This window comes from Diceros bicornis, chromosome 6 (assembly GCF_020826845.1).
Source record: "Diceros bicornis minor isolate mBicDic1 chromosome 6, mDicBic1.mat.cur, whole genome shotgun sequence".
In the NCBI taxonomy this organism is placed as follows: Eukaryota; Metazoa; Chordata; class Mammalia; order Perissodactyla; family Rhinocerotidae; genus Diceros; species Diceros bicornis.
In genome coordinates this window covers 79817195-79840474 of record NC_080745.1, presented here as the reverse complement: position 1 = coordinate 79840474, position 23280 = coordinate 79817195, and the positions used below count along the sequence as shown (strand labels likewise).

General features: G+C 47.6%; 2 protein-coding genes across 7 annotated transcripts in view; both read left to right on the top strand.

The window, feature by feature from the left end:
• Positions 1-8853, top strand: part of HSPA12A (heat shock protein family A (Hsp70) member 12A) — a 161767-nt gene extending 152914 nt beyond the window's left edge. For all 3 annotated transcript variants that reach the window (XM_058544079.1, XM_058544080.1, XM_058544081.1), the window contains 3 exons: positions 192-450; positions 3283-3386; positions 4331-8853. In XM_058544079.1, coding sequence (XP_058400062.1) covers positions 192-450; positions 3283-3386; positions 4331-4968 — 1001 coding nt within the window. In that variant the 3' untranslated portion in view covers positions 4969-8853. The remainder of the gene's footprint in view (positions 1-191; positions 451-3282; positions 3387-4330) is intronic.
• Positions 8854-10207: 1354 nt separating this feature from the next.
• Positions 10208-19453, top strand: SPMIP5 (sperm microtubule inner protein 5). 4 transcript variants are annotated; one of them, XM_058544093.1, is made up of 6 exons: positions 10208-10279; positions 11613-11678; positions 16236-16454; positions 18162-18348; positions 18862-18962; positions 19082-19453. In XM_058544093.1, the coding sequence occupies exons 2-6, from the start codon at positions 11624-11626 to the stop codon at positions 19225-19227; spliced, it is 708 nt and encodes a 235-aa protein (XP_058400076.1). In that variant the 5' UTR covers positions 10208-10279; positions 11613-11623; the 3' UTR covers positions 19228-19453. The 4 variants fall into 4 exon arrangements, with proteins under 4 accessions (XP_058400076.1, XP_058400074.1, XP_058400077.1 ...); XM_058544091.1 differs by lacking the exon at positions 10208-10279 and adding an exon at positions 10406-10558; XM_058544094.1 differs by lacking the exon at positions 10208-10279 and adding an exon at positions 10572-11480.
• Positions 19454-23280: the final 3827 nt, after the last annotated feature.

Sequence of the window (23280 nt, the reverse complement as noted above, 5' to 3'; positions counted from 1 at the left end):
TGGAATGAGAAGAACCTAAGAGTTTTAAGGTGTAAGTGAAAACACATAGCTGCCGTCTGCTTGATGAGCGGGTCCAAGTTAGTGCTACTTTGTGTTTGAGAGAAGAACACAGGATACGCTGCCTCTCAGACTTCGGATGCAGTTTCTGATGGTTTTTAACATGGTGGGCTCCCATTCTGTTCTCGACTCAGGCGGACCCTATGGCTCCTTAGGAGTAGATTACGAATTTGAGAAGCTTCTGTGTAGAATATTCGGAGAGGATTTTATCGAGCAATTCAGAATGAAGCGTCCCGCAGCCTGGGTTGACTTAATGATCGCGTTTGAGTCTCGCAAAAGGGCGGCTGCCCCGGACCGAACGAACCCGCTGAACATCACCCTGCCCTTCTCCTTCATTGACTACTACAAGAAGTTCCGTGGGCACAGTGTGGAGCACGCTTTGAGGAAGAGCAAGTGAGTTGGGCTCACATTTGGCTCAGGACGTTCCAGGGGGTGGGTCATGTTGATGAGAGGGAGGAAGGCGGGTGTGGACTCTGGGTTCCAATCCTACATACTCACTGTTTGACCTTGGGCAAGTGATTCGACTTCTCTGTTCCTCAGTTTTTTCATCTGGAAAATGGCGATGTTCATTCCACTTACTTCAAAGGGTTGTTGTGAGGATGAAATGAATTCATATATGTTAGGTGCTTAGCATAATCCCTAGAATCTGGAAAGCAGTATTTATGTGTTAGCTGTTATTATGTACTAAAAAATACAAGCTTTATGAAAGCAGGGAATTTTGTCTGTTTTGGCCTCTGCCGTATCCTCAGCATCTACAGCAGAACCTGGTACGTACCTAGCAGGTGCTCAGTCAATAGTTGTTGAATGAATCCCGTGGGAGTCCGAGTTCCCTGCTTCTCTGCATTTCTTGGCTGCAGGCAAGCGTTTGTAGCTCAGCTTGTTGCAAAATGAACATATTTCGAAGATGTTTTAAAGCTGAATTAAAAAAAATAATAGATAAAAATCATAGATTTCTAAAAATCTTTTTATAGTGGGAAAATTTCAAACATTTACTGTGTAAAATGAACCTCACTATCCAGCCTCAACAGGTGTCAGTTCCTGGCCAATCTAAATCCTCATCCACCCTCCCCCAATTATTTTAAAGCAAATCTCAGATTATTGTCTAATCCATAAACATGTCAGTATATATCTCTAAAGGAGATAAATTTAAAATCATAGCCACAATACGAGTATCACACTTAAAATTAGTAATTTTTCAATATCATCAAATACCCAGTTAACATTAAAATTTTTCTGATTGTCTCAATTTTTTTTCAGATTGCATTAGCATTTAATTGACGGCTATACATAGCAATGATCTGATATGCTTCTTAAGGCCCATTTAATATATAGGTTCCCTCTCCTGTTTTTTTCTTGCAATTTATTAGATGACAAAGCTGACTGTTTGTCCTGTAGAGTTTCCTACAGTCTGGGTTTTGTTCAGTGCATCGTGTGTCCTTCTGTCCCCTGCTATTTTTCTTACAAATTGACAGATTGAGCTAGAGGTTTGATTCAAGTCTGAGTTTTGGGCATGTCTACTTCCTGGGTGGTAGTATTTCCGACTGCATCACATCAGGGGACACATCGTGTTTGCTTGTGATGTTAGCAGTCACAGATGATCATTGCTTAGGCCTTAATTTAAGGGGTGGCCCCGTGGTTATCTCCCTTAGTCTGTCACTTCTTGTGTATTTATTCACCAGAATACTTCTGTAGAGAGAAACTTTTCTCCTCAATGGTTTGGTTGCCCTGAAGTACAGTTCATATAGGAAAAACAGGACAACTCTTGGTTCTTTCCTTCCATGTATAAGTTTTTGGTTAAGAAAAAAATTGTTGATTTCCTAGCATCCTCCAAAGTGACAAATGAATGTTTTTCTTTTGCGGGGGCACAAGGCAGGGAGTATCGTTAAGAATTCAGGCGTTTAAGCAAATATGATGTATTTAAGCCATGACAGTTATATCCTTATTGATGCTCAAATTGTCCCATCCGGACCAGTAGGAGCCTCTTGAGGTTGGCTCCTGAGTCCGTTGACGTGACATCTGTGGTCTTTGACAGTCTTGACCTTCTGGTGTGTGGAGATGCTCCTGGCTCATCTTGTATGTTCTCTACCCCAGACGTGCAGTGGGCTATTTCTCTAAGAAGCCCTGATTCCTTTTAGTGGGAAACAAATTCTAGTTGATTCCAGGTCTTCTTGCCCTTGGTGCAGGGTCCTAGCTGCTAGGCTGATGTTCTCTCTGTCCCCCGAGAGGCACCTGCTCTGAGTTGAATCCCAAGTCCTGCCTGCACAGTTCTGGGGCCTGCCAGCTCTCCTGGGGAGACTGGCCACAGCCAGCCATGGGGTCATCCGCAACGCACCACACTGTCCTCTGGCCTAGACCATGGAAAGAATTCCTGGACTGGGAGGCCTGGCAGAATCTAGAATGCGATGCTGGGAAGCAGCTGGTGTGTGTTTCGCTTCAGGGATGGAGACACTTTGCTCAGCCCCTTTGAACTTGAGAACGGGCCGGGCACACACTGCAATAAACAGTCCCCGGTGTTCCCTTAGTGCCAGGAAGTTTCCAAAGTGTTTCCACAGACATGGTATTTAACTTTATCTTCACAACAACCTCTGCGAGGGAGGTAAGGCAAGTGTTATTATCCTTGATTTTCAGACAAGAAGACTGGGCCTCAGAGAAAATGTAGGTCAACTTGCCCAAAGTCCTGTAGCTACTAAGTGGTGGAGGCCAGGCTGGAGCCCAGCCATCCAGACTCCCTGTGCAGTGCTCTTTGTGTTCCATGCCCCTGCTTTGGACATGCTGCACCTTTGATAGAGACAGTGAGGGGCATCTGGTCAGATCAGGCTTATCACCATCATGGGTCACGTGCCTGCAGGGCAGAGGGAAATGTACCTGAGCACACGGGTTTGTAGCCTTATGTAGCAGTACAGTGGACACATCCTATGAGCCTTTAACAGACATCCAAGAGAGAGAGCGATCCCTTGAGTTATCTCCTTGTCTTCTGCACTAGACTTTGGCTTCCACTGCCCCAGGGCAAGGTTGGCCACAGCGAAAAGCAAAGAGAAACAGAGGCTATGTCTTAGCTTTTGGGCTTCTAAGGGTCCAGGTCTTGGCAGTTTACATATTTCCAAGGACTTTCAAACCCCTTTCTGCCCTTTTTAGATGTGACAGCTATTCTGCCAGGGCCCATGTCTGTGCAGATTAGTTGGGGTATCCTTTATACACTCACTGCCCGTTTCGCAACCCCCACAGCGTGGATTTTGTGAAGTGGTCCTCGCAGGGGATGCTGAGGATGAGTCCAGATGCCATGAATGCCCTTTTTAAGCCGACCATCGACAGCATCATTGAGCATCTCCGTAAGTATCAGCCAGAGCTCGGCCACTCAGTGTGGCGGAGCCAAGAACAGGGACTGACTTTTCCAGCATCACCAACCAGTGCATGCGAAGCCAGGGCGGCACAGGGCCCGGAGCCGGGCAGCATAGGCCAGACCCGGCACGATGGACAGGGCCTGGGCACGTATGAGGGAGGTTGCTGGGCACAGGCTCTGGAGCCCTCCCCTCAGGTACTGAAAGCAGCCGAGAGCCTGTTCTCACCTGGGCTTTCAGTTTGGCTTCAAAAGTCAGAGAGCTGGGAGCTCGGCAGCAATATTATCCTCGAGCCCCAGGCCCTAGGGAATGTGTGGTCTTTGCTTTATCAGGAAAAATTAGGAACCATAACCCTTGCTGGGGAGGAGGAACTGTTGTGTGAACCAAAGAAAAATCTCCCACCAGGAGAATCAGAACAAACAGCACTGGCCACGCCATTATCCTGCCACGTGGCCCTCACCCAGGGACACAGAGTAGACACACCGGGGACCATTTTCAGTATCCAGGCCTCCCATCCACTTCCTACCACTCCCCTACCAAACCAGAACCCCTGGGGTGGGATGGGATTTCTATGAAAACCAAAGAATATTATTTATAATAGCCTGCCTTGACTTACCTAACAGAACCACAGGTTGGGAGAGTGTGAGGAGTATTCATTTACGTATAACAAATCACTACTTAAAATGATCACCAGCTAGCTATTAAAATGGGTTTCTACTTAGCGCTAGCTTTGGTTTTTATTCCTGAGCATATTGGTGTGCAAACCCCTTTCTTTAAAAGACGAGCTCTACACAGTTCTGTCCAACGAGCTCAGACTAGGCTTGTCCTCCAGTTGGGCAAGTGTTTTTGTCCATCCCCCACATTCTCAGGCCACCCGGTCCCCCTTGCCTGCTGGCTTTTGGTGACAGGATGTTGTCCCTCCTCTTCCCTTTCAGGGGACCTGTTCCAGAAGCCCGAGGTGTCCACTGTGAAGTTCCTCTTCCTGGTGGGCGGCTTTGCCGAGGCGCCGCTCCTGCAGCAGGCCGTGCAGGCTGCCTTTGGCGACAAGTGCCGCATCATCGTCCCCCAGGACGTGGGCCTCACCATCCTCAAGGGCGCCGTCCTCTTCGGCCTGGACCCTGCCGTCATCAAGGTGCGCCGGTCTCCGCTCACCTACGGGGTGGGCGTGCTGAACCGCTACGTGGAGGGCAAGCACCCGCCCGAGAAGCTGCTGGTGAAGGATGGCACTCGCTGGTGCACCGATGTTTTCGACAAGTTCATCTCTGCCGACCAGTCCGTGGCCCTGGGGGAGCTGGTCAAGCGTAGCTACACGCCGGCCAAGCCCTCCCAGCTGGTCATCATCATCAACATCTACAGCTCTGAGCACGACGACGTGAGCTTCATCACCGACCCTGGGGTGAAGAAGTGCGGCACGCTCCGCCTGGATCTCACGGGGACCAGCGGCACGGCTGTGCCCCCTCGGAGGGAGATTCAGACCCTCATGCAGTTTGGGGACACCGAGATCAAGGCCACGGCCATCGATATAGCCACCTCCAAGAGTGTCAAGGTTGGAATTGACTTCTTAAATTACTAACCGGCCTCCCCGCCGCCTGCCCCCATGGACGCACTCACCTGCATCTGCTGACCTCAGCCCTGACTGCTGGCCCCGCCCTGCCCCTCACCATTGCCCACCTGAATTTCAGCAGCGAAGATGAGAACAACCAGGGCTGGAATAATTAGGGATTTTTGAGGGCACACTGGAGTCAGAAAAACTCTTGGAAATTAAGATCGAGGTTTAGGAATAAGAAATTCAAAGATCCTAAGAGCAGCTGGTTTTCACAGGTACAAAGTGGTGAGACACCCACCCAACAAGGGAATCAGTATGTTTCTGCAGCAGTGACTGAGTTTGCTTTGAACAGATCTCCGTTAAGTAGAACTTAGGATGCCCTATTGCTGTCTTTCCAGATTTGAAATGAGATCTTTGAGCCAGGGGAAGATTCTTCATCTCTGAGACTTTCCTTTTTACCATTTTTGGACGGCAGTCAATATAAAATGCCATCCATCTGCAGTTCATTTCTTTTCTTCATCATGTGATTCAAAGTGGTGATTCAGTGGGAACTTGGAGCATTTTTAGCTGGTGGGAGAGGACTGCCTACACTGGGCACTATTTTAGGTTCTCATAATTTAAATTCCAAATAGGTTCCATGAAGAATAACTGTAGCTTTGGCTAATCCACTAGGATTTGTGTGAGTGGGAGGGCTGATACCTCAACTTTTCTGTAGGTAAAAACTTCTTTGAGGAAAATGGATATTAAAGAGCTCCTGACCTATCCCACATTATATGCTGTGATATAATTCCCAGAATGCCAAATCCTGATTTCTGAATTCCTAAGTAATTCTAATTAACCTTCATAGGATCCTGTGTGAGAAAGTTAGGCTGCAATTTGCCTTGTCCACATCACTGAGCCCAGGAGTCTGGAACAGCCCCTCACCTTGACAGGCCTACATATTTTATTTTATTTTTATGTTTTATTTTTTGCAGGGAAGGACTCGCCTTGAGCTAACATCTGTTGCCAATCTTCCTTTTTTTTTTCTTTTTTATTCTCCCCAAAGCTCCAGTACATGGTTGTATATCCTAGCTGTAAGTCCTTCTATGTGAGCTGCCACCACAGCATGACAACTGACAGATGGGTGGTGTGGTTCCGCCACTGGGAAACGAACCCAGGCACTGAGGTGGACGGCACAGAACTTTAACCACTAGACCATCAGGGCTGGCCCCAAGCATACATATTTTAAATTAACTCCCTCCTCCCTGCTCACTCTCATCCCCCTAAGAGTTCTGGCCATGTATTCCCACATTTTGAAAAGAATACATTGGTGAGACATGGGCAGAGAATCTGTTCTATGAAATGCTTCATTCAAATCTTCAGTTTTTGAAGTCCGTCCAAAAGGAATTCGTAGATCTATACTCCAGGAATTAAGCCAGGTTTTTTCAGAGCAGATCTGTGGATCACTGGCATGAGAACTGCCTGGGTGCTTGTTAAAAACAGGTTCCTGGATCCTGTCTCTTTTAGAACTGAAGTTGAGTCTGAGAGAGGAGGACCAGAATCTGCCACTTTTAGTAAACACCACAGGAGCCTGTGTTTCAACTGCAATTTGAGAACTCCTAACTTAGGTTTTGTCGGAAGCTGAAGCGTAGATGGCAGCCTGCAGCCTGCAGCCTTCCCATTGTGACCCCCTCAGGACAGAGGGTTTACAGGTGAAGAGCGATGATCCCACGTCTCCCCCTCTTGTGCGTGGGCCTGGGGCTCCATCTGGCTTAGGGATGACGCTTTTAATCCTCACAGGAAAACCCCGGGGAGGAAAAAGATTGCAAGAAAGCCACCCTAAGGACGGGGCTGACCCAGGAACCAACTGGTGGGGCTGGGTTCTCTCCTTCCTCCCCCACTTGCAAAGCCAGTCTTCTCCAACATTCAGGAACCAACTGAGGAAGAAGAATCAAGAATCTGACTCACAGCCTGTCTGATCTGTTCAAAGCTATCTTTTCCACCTGCTGGAATTCATTCCGATTTTAAATCACTGGAGGCATGCATAATGAATGAAGGGAAGATGAGGGAACTAACTTCGAATGCAAGTTGGATTCACAAACCCATTATCATAGCCGATACACAGATTTTAAATAGCATTTCCAGTTTCATTTTAACATGTCTTCTTTTTCACATCGCCTGCTGCAGAATTCCCTACTGGGATGTGAAACACGAACAAACCACAGAACTAGAGAAGGCTAGTCACATAACTCAGTGGCGGGATTTCATATCCAGGCACAAAGGTGTGTTTGCTAGGGTTCTCTTCTGCCTGCTCTGCTTCAAAAGCTAAATGTTATGGGTCTTTCTTTGCTGTTGCCAGCCATACTCTACAAATAAGACTTTTCAATTTAGTTATAAGTAATATAATTTTATGTACATACAATATTAGAATATTGTACAGAATCTTTATTTCTACAATGTGCTTTTCTTGTTAAAATGAAAATGCTCTTTGAATTCTGTTGATGACATTGCTGCCTTTAATTTTCCATGGTTTCATTTCTTAATTGTGCATACTAATCATCAGTTTGTACCAATACTAAGCTATGGACTATTTATGCAAGACTGAGCAATAGACAGAGGTGCCCAGGGTCAGAATACTCTGAACAAATGGACCACCTGGATCCACTTCATCAGAGCTTTCTATACACACATCCTTCCCAAAGGTTCACAGGTTATATTTAAAGGAGCATAATAATATTATCGATTCTCCTGTCCAGTCCTTGAGAGCTGAACATTCTGGTTCTGTAAGTAATGTGACTGTGCAGAAAAACCTATGAAAATTCTTTGTATCCCTGCAGGGTCGTCAACCTTTCCTTGTGGGACAAAGCAGTCACTGAGGGCAAAGTGTGGTCCACCGTGTGTGATGTTTTCAGAACGCCAGGGTCAAAGAAAGGAATCTAGTAGTGCACAAATCCAGCTTATCTACTGGATTAAGTGTGAGTAATATAGTCAAGTCCCTCTTTTTTGGGTAACGTAAGGTCTTTCCCACCTTGCATTAAGGATGTCTCCTTGTCTACTATTTCTCTTAGACGAGCTGGTTGAAATCTGCACTGTTGGCAAACAGATGATGGAGAGGGGGTGATAATTTTATTGGACTTTCTTCTGGCCCCAGAGATGCAGCCCCATTAGTCAAACTCCTTAAAGGGAATCCCCAAATCCATCCCTCCTCCCCCTCCACCCCCACAGAAATATTCTAGAATAAGAGCACTGGATAAATACACTTGAACACATTTTCTAATCTTAGAAAGTTTCTAAAAGGCCTGTTGTCTTGACCCATTACTCAACTGTCCCTGGCATATTATCTGATGGTCATGTTTCTTGGAAGCAGAATTGTCAAAAGATTTTCTTTGTAACTGCCCTTTCTGTACACAGCAGGCATTAATAAATGCTGAATGACAGACAAGTTACAGACAAAAGAGTAAAGAGGAGGAGACTATATAAGCGTTTTTGCAGAGTGATGGCTAAGATGAGTCCAGTTTACAGAGCCTGCCCTACCCTTAGAATGTTATTTAGATCAAGTTTAGCTTTTAGAGTCCAGGTCTGGTGAATTGCCAGGGTGGCAAAGAATCGCATGCGCCAATAAACAGGAGTCAATATGCATTATTAGTCGAAGATCGAATTTCACATTGTAGAGATGAAATAGCTGTGATTAAGCTGCATATTTACGCTGGAAAGTGGCTTAAGTGGTTGACTAGTATAAAAGTTGTTGGCCGTAACATCACACCTCTCATCTGCTTGGAATATGGACCAGTATTCTAAAATATCAGTCATTGGGGTCTTGTTCACTACAAGATAAATTCAAACTTCACAGAACTTTGCAGCAGTTCACAACTTGACAGATTGTATCTGCAAACTTTCTGTCTTCACAGATGTCTAATAAAGCAAAACTCTGGATCTCATGTGGCCCAGACTTTTTTTTTTTGCACTCTGAGTTTGCAAATGGAATTCTAGACAGATTATTACTGACCTCCCCCTCCACCCCATCTCAGGTGGAGATTGCTTTATTAATTTTCATTCCAACAGGACTGGCCCCTTTGTTTGCTGGAAACCAAGGCTCCATTGATGTCCATGACCTCCTTTTCCCTCCAAGCTGGAAGCAAGTGGTCTAGCCGGAGAGAAGGCAGATAAGCCAGGGTGCCCACCGACAGCTCCACTGCACCCAAATGAAGGTCGTTAAAAAAAGCAGAAGGCTTAGGAGGGGAGCTTTGTCCTCTGGTATCCTAGCAGGCATGCCAAGCTGGCAGCTGCATCTAGACCCTCGGGTTTATTCCAGGCTCTGTGTTTGGGGCACCCTCCAAAGTTGGCTCTAGAAGTTTCTGGATAGTCTGAGCTGGGATCCCAGGACCCAGAGAGGGTATAAACGGGTCCTTCCTAAGTGGGTAGCTCCATCAGCCTTCATCTGAAGTTCAGTCCCCAGGAGGGTAGAGGTAGGGAAGGCTGCCAGGTGCAGACAGTCAGACAAACAAACGAACAAGTGTGTACGGAAAAGCGGTGCCACCAGGCAGTCAGCCTCCGTTTCCTTCTCTGTACAGGAGAGGCTGGGACTAGCAGTCTGTCCACTTAGTCTCTCTGTCTGGATCGCACAGTGGGCATCCTGGTTTCAATCCAATGAGATGAAGGCTCAGGCCCCTGAGCTCCCATAAAATGAGGATGGTTAGAAGTATGGCTCCACTTCCCCCGCACCCCTTCCTTCATTTTGGTGCGTTGCCCCCTTCTGCCCTGTTCTGTCATCTGGAAATCCCATCTTTCCTGATAAGAGAAGACTAGGGGGGCGGGGGTGTGAGAAGCCCAGGGGAAGCCGCCACGGACACAGGCCTCTCCTTCCCTCCCAGGCTGCTCCCGCCCCTGCCGGCCCGGGAGTAAGGCCTGTTCCCGCCAACCCTCCTCCACCACCGGGGCCTCCCGGCCCCAGCCCAGGCCGCCCCAGCGTCCACAGCAGTAAAGGGCGGCTTTGACCTTGGTGCCTTCGCGTACCCCTCCCCCCAATTCCCAAATCCCGAGGGGCCCCGGCGGGGGAGACCATGTACCGAGAACCGAGAACGGAGACCAGCTTCGGAAGCCTAACGTGTCCCTGGATTTCACGCCGGGGGCGGCGCTGAGCGGGGCGCAGCGGGGAGCGCCCCCACATTCCCTCGGGTTCACCCGCGGCCCGCGGGGCCTGGGCTCCTGGTCGGGGGCCGGAGGGTGAGGAGCGGGGAGGGGAGGCTGGGGCGCCCGGCCCCGCCCCTTTCCCCTCCCCCTCGGGCTCCCCCTCCCCGCGGGGTGAGCGCACAAAGGCCGGGAGGCCGGCCCGGGGGAGCCGCGATCCAGGCCCGCCCAGGTGAGCGACACGGGAAGGGGGCGGGGAGCAGAGGTGGGGAGGGCCGTCTCCGCGCTGTCTGCCCCCCATCTTGGCCCCCCAGCCCCAGCACGCCTCCTCTCCACGCCCCTCCACGCACCACCTCCAGGCAGGGCGGGGTCTGCAGCCGCGCAGCCCGCCACCCACCTGCGCAGGGCGCCGCCCACTTCCCAGCGCCACTTGTTTGGGCAACATAATCTTGCTCTCGGAGTTTAGAGGTGGTGCATTCATACCTCCTTGGGCGCGAGTACCTTCAAACAAGTTACTTAACCTCTCTGTGCCTTATTTTTCTCATCTACTCAATGGGGACTCAATAGGAACTAACCCTTTGGGCGGCTGTGAGGATTTAAGAATGCAGTCCTGCCTTCAGTGGTGTCATAGCAAGTATTCTATATATGTCGGAACTGTTTAAAAAATTCCTATTATTACTGCCTAATCGTGAGCATGGCCCTCCCCTCCACCCCTCAGACCACTTATTCTGGCCACAGGGCATCCCCTTTTGAGAGATGAACTGGCTGGGCAGAGAGGACTTGGCAGCATCAGCAGATGCGAGATGCAGGGCTTGGCTCATCGGGGGAGACCACAGGCTACCCCAGAAGGGGGAAGGGGTCTGGCCCAGGAGACAACATCCACATAAACTGATGCTCTCGCGGTCCTCCCTCCATGCTCTGCTCACCCACCTTAGGCTCCAGGCCAGCCTTTTGGGACTTCTGATCCCTTCCAGCCAGAACTTAGTCTAATTCTTTCTTGTGAGGCTGTTCTGTGCATTGTGGGGTATTTAGCAGCATCCTTGGCTTCTACTCACTAGATACTGGTAGCACCTCATCCCCTGGTTGTGACAACCAAAAATGTCTCCAGACACTGCCAGATGTCCTAAGGCTGGTGGTAGGGGGTTGGCAGCAAAAATCACCACTGCAACCTGATTCCACTTGGATAAAAAAAGGCCCTGGGGGTGAGGGTGCCTCATCTCTCCCCTCCCCCAAGGTTCATGAGTCTTACATGGGGGCTCCTGGGTCTTGCTCATCTTTTTATGCCTAATGTTTGTCACAGTGGTGGCTGTTGTGTGTGTTCAGTTCGTGATTGTTGGATGGATGGATGGATGAAGGCTTGGGTGGTTGGGAGGAGGCCCCCAGGGGAGGGGAGACACTGAAGGCAGCTATATCTGCTGGTTTTGTGTAAGAAGGTGATGCTGCCTCTCTGTCCCAACCCCTGGCAAAGTCATTCTGCTCCCAAGGACTCTGGCAAATACACAATGAGTTCTTGAGGCGGGGACATTTGATGGGACATTTTCCTTCCCTCTTCCCTTCATTAACAGAGCGCGAAGTCATGGAGTCTTCCAAGACCTTCATGAGACACCTACCGATCACACCAGGCTACAGTGGTAAGTGGTGACGTGCCTTGCGGACATGCCTAGCAGGAGAACCTTGGTCCTGGTGACTATGCCTGCCTTGGCCCACTGTCCATATCTGTCTGGCCAACTGGGCCAGTACAAGCACTTGAGCTTTTAAGGGACTTGTTGTGAGCACTTCATTGCTGAAGGTGGCTGATAACTGTTACCGCACCAGGTCCATTTTTGCCCGGAAAGCCAAACACCGAGACGATGAGATTGCAGCAGAGAGAGGGTTTAATCACAAGGCAGCCAAGTGTGGAAACAGGAGAATGAATCTCAAATCCGCTTCCCCAAAAATAGAGACTCAGGGATATTTATGGGGTAGGGGGCAAGCTGGTCTGAAATGGAGGAGAGATGAGGTAATTGATCTGCGCAAGCGTAGTCAGGCTTCATGCCTCTTCGTAGGACGCATGTTCACAGAATGGCAGCGTCAGTATGCCCTGAGGGTGGAGCTTTAACCTCCCCACATCAAAAGGTCGCTTATTGGACACATGTCTGCGTGGGCTCAGTTGATGGGTTGGTGGAATCAACCTGCCTGAAGTGGACACGGGGTTCAATTCCTGAAAAAAAGAGCTCAAACACCCATTACCATGGGGACCCAGGCTCCAGGGAGCTGTTATCTATAGGAACTTAGTAGGAGTCAGACAGCATATTGCCTAAACAGCACAGTTAACAGTGGCTAAGTTTATCATGCAGATTTAAGTCCTCGCCTTCCATTCTGATGCGTTTCTAGGTAAGGCCATCTCCCCTCTTCTTCCTGGTACAGGGAAGAAGATACCTTTACGAATGGAGATTTCCTTTACAAATGTAAATGTCTCTTATAAAGGGCAACCAGAATTAAGAATGGGCTCAGCAAGGACCCTCCCAGATACCCAGAGATGTCTATGGGGATGGCCTGTTCTGGGGGCAGGCCTCCCATCCCAAACTCCTTTGGTTAGTTAGTGGGGGTGGGGGCTGAAGTGTCTTTCAGGCAGAGACGTATTTTGAGGTGGTCAATTCTGATCCCCCATTGTTACTAGCTGCTTAATCATCAGTGGCTGTTTGCTGGTTTCGTAACTGTGTTCTGATTAATGGAGAGAGATAACTTAGGTTAAATCTCCCAGGACATGGCCTGGTATGCAGGAAGCACTTAATTAATGTCCACTGAGTGCATTTGGACTAGGATAGACACTGTGCTATGGGGATAGACACAATGAATAAGCTGAGGCCCTGTCCTTCCCAAGTTGGGCTTTCTCAAGTCTTGCACTAGGGCTGTTCTTATGGTCCATTCCTTCCTGTGTCCCTAGAGGAATGGTGGCCAACTGCGCTGGCTTGCCTGGAATGGTCCCGGTTTTAGCAATAAAAGCCCTACTTCCTGGGAAGCCCCTCAGTCCATGGCAAACCAGGACAATTGGTCACTCCACCTAAAGGCTTCTTCTCCTCGGGCTTCTGGGCTACTAAGAATTTACTAAGTCACATCCCTGTGACAAACCCAGTGGTCCCCATAGGCCCTCAGCTCTCACATACAGGTGTTCTTAGGAGGGGAGTTGTGTGGGGAATATTCCAAGGTTGCCCAGCCTCTCCCTGGTCCTACTGGTTGCTTAAGAGAACGGGCTTTGAGTTCTAGCAAACTGAGGTTCCAGTCTCTGCTTGACCATTGTGTACGTGACTGTAAGCTACTTACCTGTCTATGGTAACTAAACTTTTCTATAAAATGGGTGTTTTAGTTCCTGAGGGCTGCTGTTGAAAACAACAGATATTTATTCTCTCACAGTTCTGAAATCAAGGTGTCTGTAGGGCCGTGCTGTCTCTGAAGGCTCTAGGAGAGGATCCTTCCTGCCTCTTCTGGCTTCTCGTGGCCCCAGGTGTTTCTTGGCAGCATCACTCCAATCTCTGCCTCCATCTTCACATGACTCGTCATGTGGCCTTCTGCTCTGTGCTGTGGGTCTGTGTTTCTCAGATCTCTCTCTCCTTTCTCTGGTAAGGACACCAGGTGTTGGATTTAGGGCCCACCCTAAATCTAGGAAGATCTCATTTCCAAATCCTTAATTACATCTGCAAAGACCCTATTTCCAGAATAGGTCACATTCACAGCTACCAGGGTTAGGAGTTAGATTTATCTATTAGGGGGTCACAGTTAAACCCACTACATGGGATAATGATAGATTCCTCGTGAGATTGTTGTAAAGATTAAAGGAGCCACCATACATGACCTATTTAAAATGTCTTAGCCCTTAGAAGGACTCAATAAAAGTAGCTTGTATTCCTATGGGTGTGCATATATACAATTATATAACATCTACACAGATCAAAGTAGGTCCTAATAGAGGAGAGACCACTCTGGCAGACCCCCCCTGTTGTGGGGTCTCCTACATGACATTACGGTGTCTTTTTTTATTTTATTTTATTGAAGTCTTATTGGCTTACAACATAGTGTAAGTTTCAGGTGTGTGTCACTATATTTCAGTTTCTGTATAGACTTCATCGTGTTCACCACCAATAGTCCAGTTTTTATCCATCACCGTACATATGTGCCCCTTTACCCCTTTTGCCCTCCCCCTACCCCCTTCTCCTTTGGTAACCACTAATCTGTTCTCTTTATCTATGAGTTTGTTTATCTTCCACATATGAGTGAAATAATACGGTATTTGTCTTTCTCTGTCTGACTTATTTCACTCAGCATAATACCCTCAGGGTCCATCCATGTTGTCCAAATGGCACAATTTTATCTTTTTTTATGGCTAAGTATTCCCTTGTATATATATATACCACATCTTCTTTATCCATTCATCCGTTGATGGGCATGTGGGTTGCTTCCACATCTTGGCTGTTGTCAATAATGCTGTGGTGAACATAGGGGTACATATATCTTTTTGAATTATTGATTTCATGTTCTTTGGATAAATACCCAGCAGTGGAATAACTGGATCATACGGTATTTCTATTTTTATTTTTTTGAGGAATCTCCATACTGTTTTCCATAGTGGCTGCACCAGTTTGCACTCCCACCAGCAGTGTATGAGGGTTCCGTTTTCCCCACATCCTCTCCAACACTTGTTATTTCTTGTCTTATTAATTATAGCCATTCTGACAGGCGTGAGGTGATGTTTCATTGTAGTTTTGACTTCCATTTCCCTAATAATTAGTGATGTTAAACATCTTTTCATGTGCCTGTTGGCCATCTGTATATCTTCTTTGGAAAAATGGTTGTTCACATCATCTGCCCATTTTTTGATCAGGTTGTTTTTTTGTTGTTGAGATGTATGAGTTCTTTATATATTTTGGAGATTAACCCCTTGTCGGATATATGATTTGCAAGTATTTTCTCCCAGTGGGTGGGTTGTCTTTTCATTGTATTGATGGTTTCCTTTGCTGTGCAGAAGCTTTTTAGTCTGATGTAGTCCCATTTGTTTATTTTTCCTTTGGTTTCCCTTGCCTGAGTAGACGTGGTATTCAAAAAGATACTACTAAGATCTATGTCAAAGAGTGTACTGCCTATATTTTCTTCTAGGAGTTTTATGGTTTCAGGTCTTACATTCAAGTCTTTAATCAATTTTGAGTTAATTTTTGTATATGGTATAAGATAATGGTCTACTTTCATTCTTTTGCATGCGGCTGTCCAGTTTTCCCAGCGAGACTTTCCTTTCTCCAGTATATGTTCTTGGCTCCTTTGTCGAAGGTTAGCTGTCTATAGATATCTTTTAATTGCCTGTGGGTAGGGGAGACGGGATGGTGGATGGAGGACTTCAAGATCAGCCTAGTAATCAAATTCTTCCAGAGGCCGCTTCTTGCAGGGTGCAGGGGATGGAGGTTCCTGCTTTCAACTCTGAAGCCAGCTTTTATTTACTTAGGGACAAAGGCAAAATGTTGGGCTTCCGTAATGAGAATTGTTTATTTATTTTGCAGTTTAAAACCAAGTTCTTAACCAGTTTTTCCTCATTTGTTCTTTTAAAAAAGGGTTTTATTGTGACAATATTATAGTACTTAGGATTCAGCATCCAGTTTAAATAAATAGTTGTGTTTTATCCCGACTAATTGTAATGATTCTATGTTAGTTTGTGGGAAATGGTGAAAAATTGTTCTAGGGGTGGGTCTCGCAGATAATGAATTTACCTTTTTGCGTAATAGGTCTCTGCTTTTAATAAGCCCGCAATTTCCCGATGGTCCAATAAGAAAGATCCCAAATTGCATTTGGGAAGTGTCAAGGAAAATAAGCTTTCTCTCTAAAAAGATGAAGAATTTCAGTTACTCCTCAGGCTATCATTTTGGCCCATTAAATGTTTTCCCCATTTGCCGTGCAGGCTGACATCAGGCTTTGCCTTCACAGAATATTACTGTCATCTCCTTTGTTGAAATGGGCCTTCCCTCTCCAGCGCCAAGGTCGTTTTTTGTGGCCTTGGGATGGCTCAGCCACAGTGGAAACAACAGCCCTGCTTGTATTAATGGCCTTTGGAAAAATGCGGCGTGGCTGGCCGAGGAAGAAATGCCAAGGGGTGGGGTGAGATTCTGGGGAGTTTAGGCGGGTTCTGAATTCCTTGCTGAAGGCTGTGATTCCGCCGGCTCTTGCAGGCTTCGTGCCGTACCTTAGCTGCCAGGGGACCTCCGGCGAGGACGACATGTCCCACTGTCTGAAAACCTTCCAGGAGAACACACAGCGATATAAAGACCAGCTGGAGGAATTTCGCTGCTCGGTGGCCACTGCCCAGAAACTGAAGCCCATCTGCTCCGAGGAGACGGTCTTGCGGGCACTCCACCAGTACTACCAGCAGTATCACCCCATGAGTCTGGGTACCGGCTCCCGGAAACCAGCCTCCCTTCACCCCCGGACCCAAGTGCAGGGCCTGGCAGGCCTGCTGAGCTGCCCCGGGGAGCACAGAATCCAGCATAGTTCCAAATCCCCAGGCGGCAGTGCAAAATGGAAAGACTCTATTTCTTAAATTGAGAAAGAAACATTTCCAGGGGGAGAGGGACCCAGGTCAGGGAAGAGGGTGCTGAGAGCGAAGACCCCTGGGCAAACGTTCAGACATCAGCTTCTGTCTCTGTAGCCACCTCGTTTTTGTTGCTTTCTCTGTGCCGGGCACCATGGTTTCATTAACCACCCACAACAACCCTATGAGGTTGATCCTATCATTCTCAGAGATGAGGGAAGTGAGGCTTCCAGAGCTAGTGTCCCTAGTCTGAGGTCAGACCTGAGTTTGAAGCCAACTCCTCCAGGTACTAGCTGGGTGGGAAGGGGTTTTGCACCAAATAACAACCACAATAACAATGACAAAAACAATTGATGATATGACTACATAGTGTTAATAATCACAACAGTGATTTGCCCTAGATCATTTTTAAGGTCTAAAGGCCTATGGGGAAAGTAATGGACTGATTACCTTTATTAGTATTACTATAATTGTTTGGGGACTTTTTAGGTACACATGCTAACACACATGTTTCTTGTTCTTTAAAAATTTCCAAGCTGGGGGCCAGCCCGGTGGCGCAAGCGGTTAAGTACGTGCGCTCCGCTGCGGCGGCCCGGGGTTCGCTGGTTCGGATCCCGGGCGCGCACCGACGCACTGCTTGGCAAGCCATGCTGTGGCGGCGTCCCATATAAAGTGGAGGAAGATGGGCACGGATGTTAGCCCAGGGCCGTCTTCCTCAGCAAAAAAAGAGGAGGATTGGCGGATGTTAGCACAGGGCTGATCTCCTCACAAAAAAAAAAAAAAAAAAAAAAAAAAATTTCCAAGCTGTTACAAAGAATATCTGCCTACGAGTTTGGGATTTAGTCTAGCTCTGCAACTATTTGTTGTGTGACCTAGGGCAGGTTGCTTCCCTTCTCTGGGCTACAGTTCTTTCATCCAGAGCAGGGAAAGATGGACTAGATGCTCTCTAGGGTGCCTTCCAGCTCTGAGGTTCTGGAACTCAGTGGCCTAATTCGATTCTTACAGCAACTGGGGGAGGTGAATAGGGCAGTAATCTTGCATCTCACAAATGTGAACTTGCGGAAGGTCAGCCAGCCAGCCAGCCAGCCAGCCAGAGTCATTCACGACCTGAAGGCAGGTTCCTGGTGCTGAGTCGGATGTGCTTTCTCCTGACCTGGATGCCACTCTTGATTCCCTTATGTAAACTGTCAAACAGCAATGTCGGAAGCTTTTTCATTAGTCTGAGAAAGGAGCAGGATCTGTTTAAGAGCTAGAATTTGGGAATCAGACAGACACGAGTTTGAATCCTGGCCCTACCACTTCCTTGCAGTGTGACCTTGGGCAACTCTCTCTTAGCCTCTTCAAGGTCTCAGTGTCTTCCTCCATAAAGTGGAGGGAATGATGGCACCAGCTTCTTATGGTTCGTGAGAGAATGAAGTGAGAGATGATATGGAGACCCCCTACCTAGGTGCAGGCACATAGAATCTAGAGGCCTAGGGGTTCCCCTGGGGCTGAGTGTTGGGGTGCCATCTAACTTGAGAGCACTGCCCACCGTGTGGCACCCTCAGGAAGCACAGTGTCTTTACAGAATGCAAGTACGTAAAGAAGCCTCTCCAGGAGCCTCCAATCCCTGGCTGGGTGGGCTATCTGCCGAGAGCCAGGGTCACTGAACTAGGCTGCGCCACACGGTACACTGTCATGGCCAGAAACTGCTACAGGGACTTCCTGGACATCACGGAGCAGGCCAAGAGAGTGCACCTGAAACCGTATGAGGAGTGAGTCTGGCTTAGGGCGTAACTGCAGATGACAGGACCGAGGGGAAGAGCAGATCTTCCCAGGGCTTCCCAGATGCCCCCTCCCAGGACTAGGACTGCTTTTGTGTCTGCTTGGTTTTACAGAAAGGGCCTTGTTTGTAATTGCAGGGCCTTCCCAGTAGGCAGTCACCCTCTGCTCCCCACCTGCACCCATTCTGCAGAAGCCCTGCTTTTGGCCTTTGCTGGTTTGCAGGGAGAGGCTGGGAGTAAAAACCCACAGGGCCACCTGTCCTGGCAGCAACCTAAGGCCCAAGGGTGCCGAGGGAGGGAGATGGTAGGGCATGGCATAGGGTGGCTCTTGTGGCCTCAGTTTTCCCTTCTGTAAAATGGAGATGGTAATCCTTACCTTTAGGATAAATTGTAAGGATTAGGAGTAAACATCTCGTGCTCACACAGGACCTGCATAGATCATATTTATTCTTATTTTTATTATTAATAAAAGGAGTAACTCTATGTCTTTCATTCTTACTTCAGAATATACGGAGTTAGGTCTACACAACCTCCTCCTGTTCCTTCTCCAAAAATTTTGCAGCATGAAGGGCTGCTGCCAAAATATCCGGATTTCTCTGTTTCAAGTAAGGAAGGACTTTCTTTCCTTCTTACTGTTTTTACCAAGGGGATGAAATGTTTGCAGTAGTCTCTCTACTTAGCTGGGCCACCTGCCTCCAACTCCTGGGGATGGTTTCTCTTCCAGGTGGTAGCTGTCCTGCCCTTGGAAGACCCCTGATAGAGGATCCCAGACCTCCGGTGACGTATGGCTGTGCTCAGAGGCCAAACATGTCGTGCAACGGGAAGATTTATCTAGAGCCACTGTCCTCAGCAAAGTATGCAGAAGGCTAGAAGCAGAGAGCCTCCCAAGGAGAGGTGAACTTTCAGGGGGGCTCAGAAGCTTGCTGTTCTCACATGAGAATCAGCGCCTCACCCACACCCCAACAGGCACTAGGGAAATTTCATAATGTAAGAATTCTGTGACTGCCCTCTGCACCCTGACTGGTTGGCAACAGCATGTGATTAATGATAAAGACCTTTTATCATCCTGTGGCAATAAAGAGGATACTTCTCAGCATGCTAAATGTTTCTGTGGGATTTTTCCAGGTTATGTTGGCCTTGAGAAGGCCAGGGTGGGGCCCATCTCTTCCTAACTCCCGAGGTAACGTGCACCTGGACCAGGCTCTTACTGAAGCCCTAGCCCAGCCCTCTAACCGGTCGCTCCTTGTCTGCCATCTTGGGTCCTGGCGTGGCACTTCCCAACACTACACAGAGGCCATGGGCACGCCAACCCAGATTTTTCAGAATCCTAGTCCCCAGGAGAGCCTAGCTGGCAGGTGCAAGCTGTATTAGTTTCCTAAGGCTGCTGTTTGCTTACACAAACAGCACAAAATTAGTTTGCTGCACAAAACGGGTAGCATAAGACAACAGAAATTTATTGTCTCATGGTTCTGGAGGCTAGAAGGCCAAATTCAGGGTGTTAGCAGGGCCATGCTCACTCGGACACTTTAGGGGAGAATCCTTCCTTGCCTCTTCCCAGCTCCTGGTGGTTTGCTGGCAATCCTTGGCGTTCTTTGGTGCCTAACTCCAATCTCTGTCCGTTTCATCTCATGGTGTCCCTCTATGGCTCTGTGTCTTCACATGGCTGACTTCTTATAAGGACACCAGTCACATTGGATTAGTGCCTACCCTACTCCAGTATGACCTCGTCTTAACTTAGCTAATTACAGCTACAATGACCCTATTTCCAAATAAGTCACATTCTGAGCTACTGGGGATTGGGACTTTAACATATCTTTTGCAGGGGACACAATTCAACCTATAACACCGGCTAACCTCCTCTTGCCGCTGACACGCAGTCTCTCTGACCTCACTCTGCAGCCATTGGCACTCAGAAGGAATCAAAAGCGGCTCCTGGGGCAATGAGGCCATTGGCATCAAAAGGCTCAAAAATATGCTGAGCCAAAAGAGGCGGCAAGCTACTCCTGGGAGTTTTTCCCAAGGCGGGCATTTTCACCTGGGCTCCCTGGACCCCCAGAGCTCCAGGGGTAGAAATCAGGAGTCAAATCTCTGACTTCGATGAGAAAAAAGTTACGCCCTTGTTTTCACTAACCTCCAAGGGAAATTTAGAATTGCCTTCATTTATGAATGTAGGCAACAAACCACAGTCGCGCCTGTCACCTGAGCCCAGTAGAAGTCACAGATCTTTTCATGTTTGTTGCAGACACCTTGAAATCATGTCACTGGTAATCACTACTTTATAATTATTGTAGTTATTCGAGCTACTATATTTACTCTCTAGAATATTGTTAGTCAATATATGTATAAAGAGATACTTATATGGCTATTTCACAAACTTGTTCTTTTTAATATTTCAATAATATTTCAATGTAATTAGTTTATTTTGTAGTCTCATGTATTTTACATTATACATTTAAAATCGTTATTCTGAGAAGAGGTCCACAGGTTTCACCAGACAGCCGGAGGGTCCTGGCACAGAAGTGGTGAAGAACCCTTGTCCAGGGAAACAACCAAGGGTGTGTGTAAAGGGTAATTTTCCTACAAAACAAGGCAACAATCCAAACCCCATGGAACATGGGATTACAGTACATCCCATTATTAAAAAATAATGTGACAGAATAATACTGTTGTGGAAAAATATTTATGATACAGTACATGAAAAAAGCAGGCCATAAAATTACAATAATAGCAAATCCGGGTGTACATACACATACACACACAAACATGCACACCATAATCCTGCTTTCCGTTTAAAAAAAAAAAAGAGGGAGGGGCCGGCCTAGTGGCATAGCGGTTAAGTGCGCGGCTCCGCTGCGGCGGCCCGGGGTTCGCCGGTTTGGATCCCGGGCGCGCACCGACGTACCGCTTGTCAAGCCATGCTGTGGCGGCGTCCCATATAAAGTAGAGGAAGATGGGCATGGATGTTAGCCCAGGGCCAGTCTTCCTCAGCAAAAAAAAGGAGGATTGGCATCGGATGTTAGCTCAGGGCCGACCTTCCTCACAAAAAAAAAAAAAAGAGGGGAGGGGTAGAAAGAGCTCACCCATAATGCTTGGATGATGGTACTATTGGTCATTTTTCTTTTCTCATCTGTGTTTTTCCAATTTTCCATAGCCAACAGGTATTGCTTTTATAATCAGGAAAAAATGTTATTTTTTACATCCTTATTTGAATTGATTAAAAGATATTTTAATCTTTTAGAGATTGTATGTTTAAAGAGAAAAAGCCACATCTCAGTAGAGGGTCGCATTCTGTTCAGAGCTGGGCAAAGCTCAGCGAACCGTCAGGACTTTTCTCCAGCTTTCTTAAAACCCTGGGAGAGTGGCCCCACAGTCCCAGGAAGGAAACAGGAGCTAGACAGATCCCTCACCTACCTGGGGTGGTGTAGCCCAGCCTGCTGCATTTCTGCTGGCCCCTCAGAAATGAGTGACACGGAGGGTGTATCTGCCTCATCCCCTCTTCCAAACCCACAGAGTTTGCAGATGACTGCTCTGGGCTCAAGGTTATTGAGGTCGTTGCCCATGAAATTAAGGGGTGCCAGGATTAAAATGACTCTTTGCAACTGCCCTCACCTTGACCTCATCCACAGGATCGTATTGTGCATCAATACTGAAGTCACTGATTAATTCATTTGGCACCAACCTTTAAAAGATGGCTTGAGCTGTAAAACAAAAACAAAAAAACAACCACCCAATGACAGAGGTAACAAAATTGAATAAAGGCAATTTAAAAAATTGTTTAATAGTATCTAATTCTCCTACAACTTCGTGATTAAGATCACCAAGTTCCATGTGCAAATCTGTAACTCCTTTTGTTGAAGCAGTTCCGCGTCGTAATTCTTTTCCTTAATCTTTATCCTTTCTGTTTCTCCCTAGCCTATAATTTCCAGAACGTCGTCTGTCGGGGCAGGTAGAGAGGTGATTTTACTGCACAGCAAATTATCATTATTAGCACAAGCTGCATCCGTAATGAGCTCATTCTTGCCACTAAAAACAATTCCATTACCTGATAAGACAAAATTCCCTGGGTCTGGAAATGCTGAAGAAACGGGGGTGCAGGTTTGTATGTTTTCTTATGACAATGAGGCCTTTTGTTGGGACAGTTTGACTGTCTTGGCAATTAAAGTGCTCCTTTGAGGTCACTTCTTTCTCCGTCTATGCAAGAACTGACAGTTCCCCCAGAGGCTGGATATTGGGAGGAATGCCTGGGTCCCTGTGCTCACTCCCTATCCCACAGAAAGGTGACCGGCTGGCTCTATAGAGTATCTCAGTTAAGGCTTTAACTGGTCCAGCACAGCTGTGAAGTGTGTGGCCAGGAGCCAGATTCCCTGAACTCAGATTTCCACTCTGCTTTTTTCTGGCTGTGTGGCTGTGGAAGCTTTCCTTACCCTCTCCGAGCCTCAAATTCTATTTTATAAAATGAAGATATCAAAAGAGCCAACCCAATAGCGTGGGCATGAAGATCAAAAGATGAGGCAGGTAAACCTGGCCCACACAAGCGCAGTCAATATAGTTATCAGTTACCACTGGGCTGAAGGGAGCTGGGGAAATTGCTGACATGGGTTGGGGGTGGGGCTGTGACGTCTCTGAGCGCACACAGTGAGTTATTAACAGACAAGCATTCAGAACCCAGGGCTCCTGGCCCCTCATGATGTGCTCCTCTCACCGCTGCACTTTTCTTCCACGGATTCCAGCTCGTGAGGCAGGCAGAACAGGTGTGACTGGCCAATAATAACAACAGCAGCAGCTGCTGCTAATGAACTTGTTTATGTCAGGCTCCGGCCTAAGCCCTTTCCCTGGAATAGCTTACTTAATTAGTGTAAGTATTTCCATCTTACAGATGGGAAAACTGAGGCGCACAGAGGTGAAGCAGTTTGCTCAGGGTCA

Bases quoted from the DNA above. Each gene is read 5' to 3' on its own strand.
- SPMIP5 (XM_058544090.1), top strand. From the start codon at position 11,576: ATGGGACATTTTCCTTCCCTCTTCCCTTCATTAACAGAGCGCGAAGTC. The intron at 11,679-16,235 runs GTAAGTGGTGAC...CGGCTCTTGCAG, and splicing joins GATCACACCAGGCTACAGTG to GCTTCGTGCCGTACCTTAGC. The intron at 18,349-18,861 runs GTGAGTCTGGCT...TTCTTACTTCAG, and splicing joins CACCTGAAACCGTATGAGGA to AATATACGGAGTTAGGTCTA.